General features: G+C 52.7%; 1 protein-coding gene across 2 annotated transcripts in view; it reads right to left on the bottom strand.

Moving 5' to 3' along the window:
* Positions 1-5,648: 5,648 nt before the first annotated feature.
* The window catches only part of PBX1 (PBX homeobox 1), a 125,008-nt gene continuing 117,821 nt past the window's right edge, over positions 5,649-12,835 (bottom strand). For both annotated transcript variants that reach the window (XM_086753040.1, XM_086753042.1), the window contains one exon: positions 5,649-7,815. In XM_086753040.1, the coding sequence (XP_086609166.1) occupies positions 7,723-7,815 (93 nt within the window). In that variant the 3' untranslated portion in view covers positions 5,649-7,722. The remainder of the gene's footprint in view (positions 7,816-12,835) is intronic.

The following is a 12,835-nucleotide window of genomic DNA, read 5'->3' as shown; positions in this document are numbered from 1 at the left end:
GGGCAGCGTTTCCAAGCACGTAGTGAATATTTAGGGGCAGTGCTGCCAAGGCTCGCAGTGACGGACGGAGCCCAGGTGAAGAATTTGTGGTAGGGGCTCAAGCGTGCCCGGTGCTGCTGGCAGCATTGCTTTTATCCCTCTGTTATTTATTTATTTATTTATCTATTTATTTATTTATTTATAGTGAGGATTTGCCTCTGATTATGTTTCTTCATTTATAAGAACCCTTTTCCCACAAAGAGCAGGGAAGAAAACAAAGGAAAGAAAAAAAACCGAAAGCAGCTGGCCATCCCACGAGGCTTGTGGCCGTGGCGGGGACGGGGACGCGCCTCCGGCCGCGAAGCTGCCCCCAAACCCCCTCTTGTAATTTGCACCTTCGGAAGGCGACGGCAGCCGCGCGGCCCCGTCTCTCATTTGCGTTTTTAATTAGCTGGGCTCTCCCAGCTGCCCTGCCCTGGGGCCAGCGATGGCTGCATGCGAACGGGGCTGAATTTGGGGGTGAATGAAGCGTTTTAGTGGCCCACAGGATCGGGGGACCCGGCAAGGAGGTGCTGTTATTCCTCTTTTTTTTTTTTTTTTTACTTCTCTCCCCACCCTCCCCCCACCCCCCCCCCCCCCCCGGTTTTTTGATATATATTTCTTCTGCTTGGGCTTGATCCATTCTCTTGGTCCTCGGTGCCATCAGCGCCTGTGGCTGTGCAGAGCCAGCGCCCATCCACCCGTCCCCTCCTCTGGGCTTCCTCCTCTCCCGGCGCTGACCCCCCCGCACCACCGTTCCTGGGTTTTTCCCCCTTCCCGTGCAGCCCCCAGAGCAGCGCTGCCACTCTGGCACCTCGAACAGCCAACAATTCCCATATAAAGCTATTAAAACTCGACCTCATTAGCAATAATTAAAAAGTGTAGCACGTGTTCCCAATAGCTCATGCCTGTGGGCAGGGTCATTTTCATTTCATTTAATTTTAATTTTATTTATTTTATTTTATTTTATTTCATTTTATTTTATAATTCATTTTTATTTAATTTAATTTAATTTCATTTTATATCTTATTTTCTAGGCTCCTACACCCACCACGCCCAAAGGACGGGCAGCATCACTCCGACATGCCATCCCAGCAGAGAAGGGAACCGGGGACGGCCACCACCCCGCTGCCCACCCGGTGAGGAGGTGGGGGGATGCTGCCTGCATCCAAGGCACAGTAAAATATTTTACTACAAAGCAGAATTACTCCAAAGACTGATGGGCTGACTTGCGAGACCCACTCACATTTATGGAGGCCGTAAGTTACAGACTCCCGGTGAAGTGAGGAAAAACATAACCCTCGCCTTTTATAGGCGAAACTTCCTGCCGTATATTAAACTCGCCAGCAAACGGACGGGGGCTTTACGGCAAACTATAACTTTAGTGCCTCTCAACCTCTCGTTTAGTTTGGAAGGCTTATTAATAACCACGGTGTGCGCCGCCAGACCTCGCGGTTTGCCCAGATGCCGGTGGTGGCCCCCGGCACAGGGATGGGCTGAAGTTTGTTGTCCAAATGGGAGGAAATAGAGGGGAGAAAAATAATAAAAAAATAAAAATAAAAAAAAAATCCCATTGACTGAATGGCAGGGGGAGAAGGATGGGCAGAAGGAAAAGCTGTGGATGCTGGGGCGGGGGAAAGGAGATGAAAGCAAGGAAATCACCAACAATCCAGTTTGGTTCGCGTGGATTTGGTTTCCCTTTCAGCTGCAAGCAGCCAGAGGGAGGATGCTGCACCCAGCGCGGCTCTTCCGAAACGCTCTGGGAGGCTGCATGTGCCCTATTCCCACCTTAAAAATCACCTCTTTTTTTTTTCGCAAAGGCTGGAGCAGGGAGAGGCAGGAGACACTCGATCCCTTCCCAGCAGCCGAAGGATGTGTGCCAGGGCCCTTGTGCCAGGCAGCAGCACATCGCCTCCCGCCAACCTGCCAACCTGCCTTTTCGGGGCGATTTTTCTCATCGGGGCCCGGTGAGACTTAGCATTTCTGTTTGGAGCCGGGACGAGCATTTTATTAGAATTAAAACAGCTGGGAGCGAGGTGATATTTAAACTGGTATGAGGGAGATAATTCCTGGGGCGGTCTGGCAGCGCGGCGGCTGGGGGGCTCGGCGGGTCTCCTGCTGGAGAGCGATACGGTTAATTTGCAGCCGGAGCTGGAGGCTGGCCCACACTGATACCGCCGTGTTATTTAGAAGAGAAAGGTCAGGCTGGAGATTGAATAATCATTGACAAGAAATCCATGGGGGAGCGCAGGCAGCGGCTCCAGCATCCCTGTGCCGCATCCCCAGGGCTCCCAGGGGGGGTTCTTCCCCTCCGCTTTGGGCCCCGTGGGGTGTTGGAGGGGTTTGCGGCAGGGATGCTGCTCGCCTTTTCTCCAGCCTGGGAGCCAGGGAATCACAGCCATCCTCTCCAGCCACCCCCTTTTCATCTAACAGCTCCATCTCGGGATGTGGCAGAGCTGTCCTCGTTTTCGCCCCCAACACAGGCTCTTTTTTGAATTGCAAATTATTTTAAAATTTAAAATTAGTTTTTGCTCAGAAACATTTTCAAAATCTTTCTTTCTTTAAACTAAACCTCCCAGAAAAACACAAGAAGTCACCAACCCTTCCCCCTGCTCCCCAGTCTTGCCCCATCCCTGGGTGTGAGAAAGAAAAATCCTCATTCTAGCTTTTTTTTTTTGGAAAGAAGTGCACTAAACAGCCCAGAAACGCTGCGAACGAGCAATGAAGATGAAATTTGAAAATGGCCTGTGCATGGAAAAACCTGTGTGCCCAGGAGCACCTGCTCGGTGACACTGAGGCACAGGGGGAGGCATGGGAGCAGTGGGGATGCTGCGCATCAGGTGCCGCTGCTGAATCGCATCCCTCTGTCTCCCATCACCAGGACCAGGACGGAGCACTGGGCTATGGCCTTTGCCCCACGCCGCTGCACCCCACAGCCTGCCTGCCCCCCGTACCCCCATGGGAAAATCCCAGGGCATCCCGCTTTCCTCTTTTTCCTCCCCAAAAATACACCAGGTTTGGTTTCAGGTTTTTTTTTTTTTTGGTTTTTTTTTTTTGCAACAAAAGAAACTATTTATTTGGAATATGCATTACCAGTACAAATCAGGAAACTGTAAAACCTACACCTTGTTAGTATCGTCATAGAACATAAAAGTCTCAATTGGGATCAGAAAGACAGACGCCTTTTTTCATCTTTACAGAAGCAGAAAAGCTTAAAGTTTCAAAACCAGGTCGGAACAGAGAGTCTTTTTTTAAAAGGGTTTTTCTTTTTTTTTTTTTTTTTTTTTTAATATTTGGAATCCATTAGGAAGAGAAAAAAAATGAGAAGGGGGGAAAAAATAGAAAATAAAAAGCAACTCAGAACAACTCGATCATCTTTACAAGGGATAGAAAGGGCTTTGCAAGAACAAAAAAAAGCAAACCGACAAAACCAACCCCCCAGGCAACGTCTGATTTACATCATCTTAATATTAATAATAATAATAATAATAAAGGTGTACAAAAACAAAAGAACTCCAGGAAACCTTGGGGTGAAAAAATAAAACCCCAAACCCTAAACCGTTCAGCGATGTGAAAAGCTCAGGTTTGTTTTTGGGGGGGGGCAGGGGAAACGTTTTAAGAGCAAACTACAGCGATGCCAACCGCCATCCTCCTCAGCGCTTCTCCTTGAACCCCCGCTCTGCAGCCACTGAGATCTTGGCATGTATTTGGGGGCATTTTGTCCGTGTCCCACCATGGCTGCGGGGGGCTGCATGTCCCATCCCTCGTCCCTCCCAGCGCCCCTGCACAGCCAGGGCCTGGGGCCAGGTTGTGAGACCCCCTCCTCAGCACCATCCATGGTCCACAGGCCATGGAAGGCTGGTACCTTCCTTGCTTCCCACCCCTCGTTTTTGGGCTGAGAGCCACGGTTGGGCTGATGGGTGCCTCTGAGCCAGGGCTCTTGCAAGACATTTTTGGGAGAATTCACACCCTTTCATCACCTCCAGACAGCTCAGCATTGGGTCCCCCCACACCAGGCACAGAGACCTGCAGGGGCTCAGCACCCAGCTCCCCATCACCCCTTGGCATCTCCTTCCCCAAACCCCTCGGGATCACATCTCTCCGCTTATTTCCCCTGCTCAGCCCCAGAGCAGCCACTCAAGGATCTTCTGGAGCTGGGTGTCAAAATGAGTGGGGACCCCACAGGAGAAGAGAAACACATTCCCCCCCCCCCAAAAACCACCACCGTCGCTTTTCAGATCACTTGGGTCACAGCTCAAAAGCGCAGGGCAAGTGGCAAGGCCGTCGTCTCGGCAAGGTCCAGATAAACTCAGCATCATCATCAAAGCCCCCCTCCCCTCCCAAATAATGCCAAAAAAAAAAAAAAAGATAATTTCTGGGTCTCAACGTTAAGAAACATAAAAGTGTTAGACTGTACCTATTAATGCTCACTATTCCAACCATTTTTTTTTCTTTTTAAAGTTTTACAAAATGAATTACCGTCACTTTTTAAACATTGTGTAAGAAGAAATGAGTGTGCACAACTCTACACTTTTCTAGCATTCTTGAACTAATTCACAAATGCGAGAAAATGGGAAAAAAAAAAAAAACAAACCATGGGAGAAAACCAACCAAACAAACAAAAAAAGAAGATGAATGTAGGTAGTTCGATGTTATAAACTATACAGGAATGAAGCGCTTGTTGCCACAGAAAGAACAGGGATGGGACCTTCCCCCCTGTTCAATTTTGCGTGCTAAGAGGGTCATTTTTATTCTTTTATTATAAACACTATTAAATTCCGACTGCGTTTTTGGTTTTTTTTTTTCTCCTTTATCTGAATATACAAGAACATTCATTATCAAATGTTCGTTATCATCAATACTACAAAGAACGAGACACAAATCGCAAGAAACAATGGAAAATGTTAATAAAGCTGAAAGAATCGTCGAGTTTTTTTTGTGGGTTTTTTTTTGTTTTTATTTTTTTGAGTTTCTGCAGGTTTTTTTTTGTTTGTTTTTTTGTTTTTTTGTTTTGTTTTGTTTTTTTTTGGTATCGAAGTCAGGTTTTTCTGGGCAGAAAAAAAAAAAATTAAAAAAAGATGAAGAAGAAAAAAAACCCACAACACTCAGGGAGGGAGAAGCAGGCAGGGAAGGGGAGGAGAAACAAACCCCAAAAATAAAAACGCAAAGGAAAAGTCACAAACCGGAGGGACCAACCGGGGAACCCAGGAGATCTGCGAAGTACCGTGGAGGAGCAAGTGCCCTGCCCGGGCAGGGGGTGCAGGCAGGAGGGGCAGCAGCTGCGGGGCAGGCGAAGGCAAGCAGGGGGTTTGGGCTCGTTCCCGGTTGGTTTCCAAGAGGTACTGTGGCATTCCCACAGGCATGGCACTGCCGCCGCTCTGGAGAAGAGACCTGTCGCAGTCCCGCGGCCTTCACACACTTTGCCGGAGCAGTTTCACGTAAATAAGCTGTAAATGGTTAAAAGGCTGCACTGGGGGAGGGGGAAGAGGAGAGTGGGAAGGGGAAGACGGGCAGCATCTCCTAACCATCCTGCCACGGAACCAACCTTCTCCTTGCTCTTAATGCATTCCCAGCTGGGAGGCAGCCCTAGACCTCACACGACACATCACGCTCTGCAGATGGACGCAGAAGGAGGAGCAGAAAGCATCTCACTGCTGGGGACCTAAGAACTAAGCAAGGAGCAGCTCCCGTTGTTTCTTGTCCACCTTTCACATCCTACTCTGATCCCACCAGCTCAGAAACAGGAAAATCCACTGAATCAGGACTTTCGGCATTTGGGGGAAGGTCACAAATTTCAGAGCCGGTGTTTTGGAACCTTCTGGGCTTGTTCCCCAGGGAAAGGCAGGCTTCACCTCCACTTCAAGTGAGTCACGCTCCTGGCCCCGTGCTGCAAGGTGACAGCATGGCAGAGCCACGGGCACGTCCTTTTTTTCCAGCAAAAGGGTGGAAAATTTTCTGGCAGAGCTTTAATTTTAAACGGTTCCTGCTTAACGCTGCTCTGCATTGGCAGTTCCCATTTTAAGATGGCTGGCACCAGCACGGGCAGGGCAGGCACGGACGCGCAGGAGCACAAGATGCAGCCAAGAGGTATTAGGGTCTGTCACGAGGTGCCAGACATGCTGCACTCACACCTGTCCCAACAACACCCAAGGTCTTGCCGTGGGCTGGCTCAGCCCTCTCACGCCTGCTCGAAGCACCAGCGGCCAAAAGCACCATCCAGCGCAAAGCTCAGCCTGCTGTCCGGGGCAAAGTGGGGCCTCCGCACCCTGCTCTTCAACGAAAGCCATGTTGTCCCAGCTGCCCAAAAAGGGGTGTTTCAGCAGGATGAAGCCCTGCTTACCACCCATCACCAGCTGTCCAAAAAGCAGGCCAAAAACGCACGGGCAGAAAAACGCACGAGTTCTCCCACAGCTTGGGATGCCGTTGCCCAGAGTAACTCCCAGGGTAAAACCAGCAGCTTTGGTTCAAAGACATCCCCAAGCAGGACATCCACCCATCTTGCAGAGCCTTCACCCTCAAGCAAACCTGTTGCATTAACTGTTACCAAAAGCATCCAAAACACCCCACCACATCCAGCCTCCAGGATCCCGCTTCCTGTCCCTTGCTGCCTGCCTGGCAGGGCTTTGGGAATGCAGCCGGCGCCACCAGCCTCTGTGGGTCCTGCCTGCACGGGGGGAACCCACCTCCTCCTTTTCCGCAGCGTGGCACGCTCCCCAGAACATGAGTCAACACCTTGTGATACTCTCCTTGCCAGAAAAGAACTCCACCGCGGGCCTCCCTGGGTTCTGCAAGAAAACTGCCGGGTCCCATCAATCACCTACATCCGTACAACACTGAGAGGAGCTCAGTGCCTTCGTTAGCAGCGATGGCCATTTCTCGTCCACCTCTGCCTCCTCTCCTTCCCTCCTCTCCTCCCCTTCAACAGCAGGCAGGGAGGATGGTGAGGTTTCATGGCTCATCCAGCTTTGGGATGTGCAGCGGAATAGGGCAGGGACCAGGAAGAGTCATCCGTTTCCCGGGGCCAGGAACGGGCCAGTACCTTTTGGAAGCGAAGGAGAGCACACCAGCTCCTTCTCCTACATGCACGGGGGGCCGCATCCACGCGCCCCGTCTCTGGCAGCACGCGAGGGACAGCTCACCGAGGCAGGGCTGGGCACGGGGAGGTGACGCGCTGGCTGCGGCCAGGGCCGGCAGAGACGAGTCGGCCGCAGGGCTGCGGTGGTGTTTCCCTACGGAGAGGTAGCGTGAGAGATGGGGGGAGGCGGGGGGCTGCCTGCTAGTAAAGGAGCAAAATGCGACTGAGGTATGTTTGTGGCTCCTCAGAACGATGCCCAGCGCGACGCCGTGCACTGCTTTGGGGTTGCTCTGTGTGGTGGCAGTTGATTTTTGCTTTTCCTCCTTAGAATCCTTCTACCTGTGGACACATCCTTTGGTGGGAAGGGGTGAGGGGAAGGGAATGGTGTTGTGGCGGTGGCAGGGAGAGGGAGAGCGGCTTCTACCCAGAAAAGAAAGGGAAGAGAGTATAAAGAAGTGTCCAGATTGGCTGAAAAAAGCATCCCGACGAAGAGAAGAGAAGAGAAGGAGTCTTCTTGTGTGTGCTGATTGGGTTCACCTCCAGTCTGACTGCTGCGGTGTTAGGAGAGGCCCCCTCCCCTCCCGCTCCCGCCGGGGCCGGCTCAGCCAGGGATGCAATTTGCTGGGAGATCAGTTGGAGGTATCAGAGTGAACGCTGCCAGGGCCTTCTGTGGGGGAGGTCACCGACGACGGGGTAGTAGCGTCTTGCCAACCTCCATTAGCCTGCGGGAAGGGAGACACGGAGACGTCAGTCACGCAACAGCACGCCGGGCTCTACCCAACCCACCCAACCACCTCAGACCTCCCCGCTTCCCTGTCCGCAGGGGCTGATGTGGGAGGTAAACCCAACCCCCCCCCCCACCCCAGACCACGGGGCTCCATCAGTGGGATGGGGCCAGAAACAATTCTGTTGAAAATAGGGGTTTTGATAAATTTGAAGTGCTCATGGAAATTCTGTCCCTTAAAAACCATGTATTTCTGCAGAAACGCTGAGCTCTAGCTGTTGGGGTTTTTTTTTACCCCGAAATAAGACCCTTCACCATCGGGAAGGAGGAAAATAGCAAATGCCTCGCTCCAGAAACCTCATCCTGGGACGTTATCTGCACCCAGGTGCTACGGACACACAGAACAAGCAATGGGTCCCAAGGGACCACTGAGGCACACCACATCCCCCAGCATTGCCCCACATCCCCCCTCACTGCCATTCTGGGCGCCCCTCCTGCTGCACGGTCCTCATGCGGGGAAGCCATCAGCACTAAGCCCTGTTGTGGAGAAGACATGTTGGCCAAACACCTCTCCCATCGCCGTGAAGGCTGTGTTCAGGGATTTGGGCCACCTCTCTGCTCCCAATGCAAGAGCCTTCCCCACCACAAACAAATTTCTGCTGCCCTGGGGCTGGTCCTCCACACTCCCCACCACCCATTCTTGATGGACCCCAAGCCACAGCGCAATGGAGGTGCCACCTCTGTACTCCACCCCAGGGTTTGTACGGGAAAGCAGGGCAGGCAACTTGTTTCTCCTCCAAAAAACAGACACAGAGTCGAATTCTCCAGCCTCTCAAGAGCAGAGCTACCGGAGGGCCCTGGCTGCCACAGGCAGGAGGTGGCAGCACACAGAAGCTGCTCCTCCGCCGCTGCCATCCGCTTTGGAGAGGAGCAGATGTCGCACGCAACCTCCTCTGCTCGCTCTGACATTGATTCAGTGCTCAGCTAATTAATCCTTCCCAGCTCCCGCCTGTGTCTGAGCGTCAGATGCGCCCAGGCTGCTTCACCCTCTCTGGCTGCCCGACCCACTGCCTCCAGCGCAGGGCATCCATCACCGGTCCCAACAGTCTGTGCTTTCTGGGACCTCGCAGACCCCCCAAAATGGGGTAAGGGTAGGAAAAGCCTCATTGTCCTGAGGTGCCGAGCAGCAGGTTGTTCACGCCGCCTGCCCAAGAAGCAGCTGAGATAGGAGCAAAGATTTGACCATGGAGCAGCCATGGGAAGCCGCGCTTGGAGGGATGAAATCGCCCCGCAACGAGACAGCCACAAAGCAGAAAAGACAGAGGCGTGCACACGCACAATGAGCATGCCAACACGCTCCCTCGCAAAGGAGCAACAGCGAGGAAGGCAGGAATTGTGACCTGAGCTTGCTAGAAAGTTAGCAAACCCTGCTGCACTTCACCTTGGGCGCAAGCACGAAACCAGACTATGCCCAAACCAGCCCAGTGTGCCCCCAGCCTGCAGAGACCCTGTGCTCGCCATGCCCACCGCTCCCACCAGCTTCCGCCCGCAGCCGGGCCCTGACCCACCGTCCCCGCGCTCCCCGAGATGCAGTCTCCACCCTTACACGTCTCGGGCCGCTGCAAGAGGCAGCAATTACTGTAGATTATCAGCCCGACAATGACAGGCCGCGTAAAGAGAGACACAGAGCCAACGCCGCCGCCCCGAGACTGGCATATTCAAGTACACTTAGGACATTAATAGCAATTTACGTGCCATCAGTGAGCGAGAGCCACAATAGCTGTGCTGGCAGCCTCTTATTACCAAGCCTGTTATTTGTTGGAGTTACAAGCTATAATCACAACAGAAACTTTCAAAACCCTTATCTTTCGTGACGCACCAAATCTATTTCAGAGCCGTAATTGCTATGTCACTGGAGAGTTTGCTGCTTAATGCACTCAGATGCCATTTAGCGTTCGCAGGGTCATTACGGCAAGCGGGAGGGGGGAGAGCGGAGGGAGCCGCGCGGAGCAGGGCTCCGTCCCCATTGTGCTCAACTATTTTTAGCGAGGCTTTTGCGTGCCAGCTGCGGGTGGAAGGAGCAAAAGGGAGAGTGTCTTGCAGGCAGTGACTCCAAGGCTGCCTTGGAGCAACGATGTGTAGCAACCTGCCCCCACCCAAAACGCTGGGGAGCCCCACTGCACTCAAGACTGGGAATCAGCCTTCATGTGTCGCAGGAGTTTGTGCTGCTGCTGACCACCTCGGTCGCATCCAGTGGGAAACCAAGAGGATGTCAGGGAGAGGCTGACCTGGATCACAGCACTCTTCACAGACCCCACACCCTCCTGCTCCCCAAGCCTGGGAAGGTCTTGAGTTACAGGTCAAGCAGTGGAAAGGAGGCCCCAAGGTTGGCCATGACTTTATCATCTTGACGTCATCCTTTGGTACAAATCCTTCCCCAGGCAGAGGGCATGTAGGCACCATCCACACTCATCTCTCCCTTCCTGGAGTTCACCCTGGCACTGCACGGACCAAGCCATGTGCAGGATGCATTTGATTCCAGCCAGTCAGCCCTGCCTCTCTCTGAAGTGATGAGACCCCCTGAAATCTCCCTCAAAGACAAAGGAGTCTTCTGAGGAGGCTGCTACTCCTCACAGACTCCAAGGAGCCCTTGTACACAGCTGTAACTTCTTCTGGAGGGGCAGAAGCCAAAGACAGAGCAATGGGCTCCAGGACATCTCTTCAAATGTCACCTTCTGGTGCCAGAGCACAGTTAAGGCCTTGGTGGCTGTCTAAGTGGTGGAGCCCCAGTGATGGACTGCTGAAACAACTGGTTTTGGTGCCCATTTCTGCAGGTCTCTCAGCATTTTTGTCACCTCCAGCAAGTCTGGTTGGCTCGCTGCCTGGGCTTCCTACATGGGGCTGGGAAGATGACTTCCTGCCAATTTTTAATGGAGTCTTCTGCTTCGTAAGGAGGCTGTTTTGATGAAATCATTGTCCCACCATTGACAGGGCAGAGTGTCACATCAGCCTCCAAACACACCATACACCAGCAAGCTTGACAGACTGGGAGTAGCCTCAAAGAGGTTTCAGACCTCTGAGCTTTTAAGAGCTTGTAGCCCAGTCTCCTTATGAGATGCACTGAAGCTCCTACTGAACACCGTAGAATCCAGCCTTGTCTGGCCATCACTTTCCACAGGGCACGGCGGCAATCTTCAGGACACACCAAGACATCTCTGTCAGACGAGGCACTGAAGCCCTGCCAGACCAGCTTCCATAACCCAGCTCGTGATCACGATGGTGAGCCATAGCTTGCTGAGGAGCAGAGCAACAACTTTCTTTTCAAGGCCCAAATTCTTGGAGAACGGGGTTTCAGCACAAGCAAGGAGGTCTCATCTCCTATAGGTACCAGTGCCCAGGGGTCCTTGCTGACACGAGCGGATGCAAAACTGAACGGCACAATCTGCTACTGACCACTGCCTTCTCAACGACACGCACCGCTCTGTAAACAGGCACAGCTCTGTGCAACAGCGCTTTTAAATCAAAACCTTGCACTCTGATGAACTTCAAAAATAGCCCCTCATTTTAAATTCTTAAATGATCTATAAATTAAATTAATTGAAGTCCAAAAAGAAATTTCTGAAAGGCTTTTCTTTCAGATGACTACAGCTCATTCATTAATTTGGAGACGGTGGACCTAAAACACTTTCTGCGTTTAGGGCCACAGGGCAGCAGCAGGAAGGGCCATGTTTTGGGTTGGGCCTACCCAAAGGATTATGGCAATAAGGATTCAGCTTCTACTGGAACCCACCAGAACCTGGATATCCAAATGCTCTGAAACCCCCAGCCCAAGGGACCTCTGGCTGCGTACACGTACGGACCTCCGCAAACAAGCAATGTCCAGAGGGACCAGACACCTCTCACTTAATGGTGCAAATCCCCCAACCTCAAAGCCTGCAAAAAGGGCTGGATCAGGCCCCAAACTTCCCCTCCTTTCGGGGAGGGGGTCCCTCCTTCCTTTCAGTGCTACCCAATGCAGGTTATCCTCAAGATGGCTCCTGCCTCTACCACCCCTCCATCACCAAGAGCATCCCCGTCCCTTGCTGGGACCAGCACTGCCCGACGCCATTTCCACCTGCGGAGGAGAAGGCGGCTGTTCTTGCCCAGCCTCAACCATCACTGCGGGTCATCGAGATCGCGGTGGCTGGGATATCGCCCATTATCCCGCTAACGATGCAGAACCAACTCCAGTCCTTTTCGCCCCGCGGTGCGGTCTGTCAGGCGTCGAGCAGCAGAGCCACGGAGGAAATGGGGCTTTGGGTAGATTCCTGTCCTCAGCTGTCACGACTTACACGCGTTTAAAAATTCATCCTCCATCAAGGAAGGCAAACCCCGAGCGTTGTCTCCCCTGTCACCGTTTGCAACGGTGGAGCCGGGCAACCTGCCGCTGACTTCCCAGCCCTGACGGGCTCCGGGGATGACTTAACCTCAGCCCCGCGCAGACATCTTTGTGACAGGGCTCTTGACTAGGTTTCGGCTCATCTCCTTCCAGCAGCTCATGGGGATGCTCGGGTGACATGGGGATGGCAGCTTTCTGTGTCACCAGCAGCTTTTCCTTCGCATCTTGCTGCCCTTCCTCGGCATTAAAGGGTTCAGGGGAGAGGCAGGGAAGCCCTGCCTACACTGAACAGCTGCCCAGGACCTTGCCCAGGACCAACGCTTCCCAGAGGGCAGCCACGCTTCAGGGGTGGACAAACTGAGGTCTATCGAGGCACCTAGCTGGACAGGAAGACATTAAAAGCTACAGGCAGAAGCATACTGCCTGGGATATGGGGAAAAGTAAAACATCTGGGGACAGAGAGACAACCCAGAAGATGCTTCGTAAATGATCTGCTCAGCTCTGCACCCCCCGTCTTGCTCCCCATGCCCACCACAGCTCTATGGGGAAACAAAGACTCAACCCCAAACCCAGGTGGTCTCTTTGCCCGCTTGCCACCCTGCCCCTCTCTGAACAACATCCAATTTGAGTCAGTCTGGGC

This window comes from Chlamydotis macqueenii, chromosome 8 (assembly GCF_036417535.1).
Source record: "Chlamydotis macqueenii isolate bChlMac1 chromosome 8, bChlMac1.mat, whole genome shotgun sequence".
Taxonomy (NCBI): Eukaryota; Metazoa; Chordata; class Aves; order Otidiformes; family Otididae; genus Chlamydotis; species Chlamydotis macqueenii.
The sequence above is the reverse complement of the archived record's forward strand: the minus strand, read 5'-3'. Positions and strand labels throughout refer to the sequence as shown.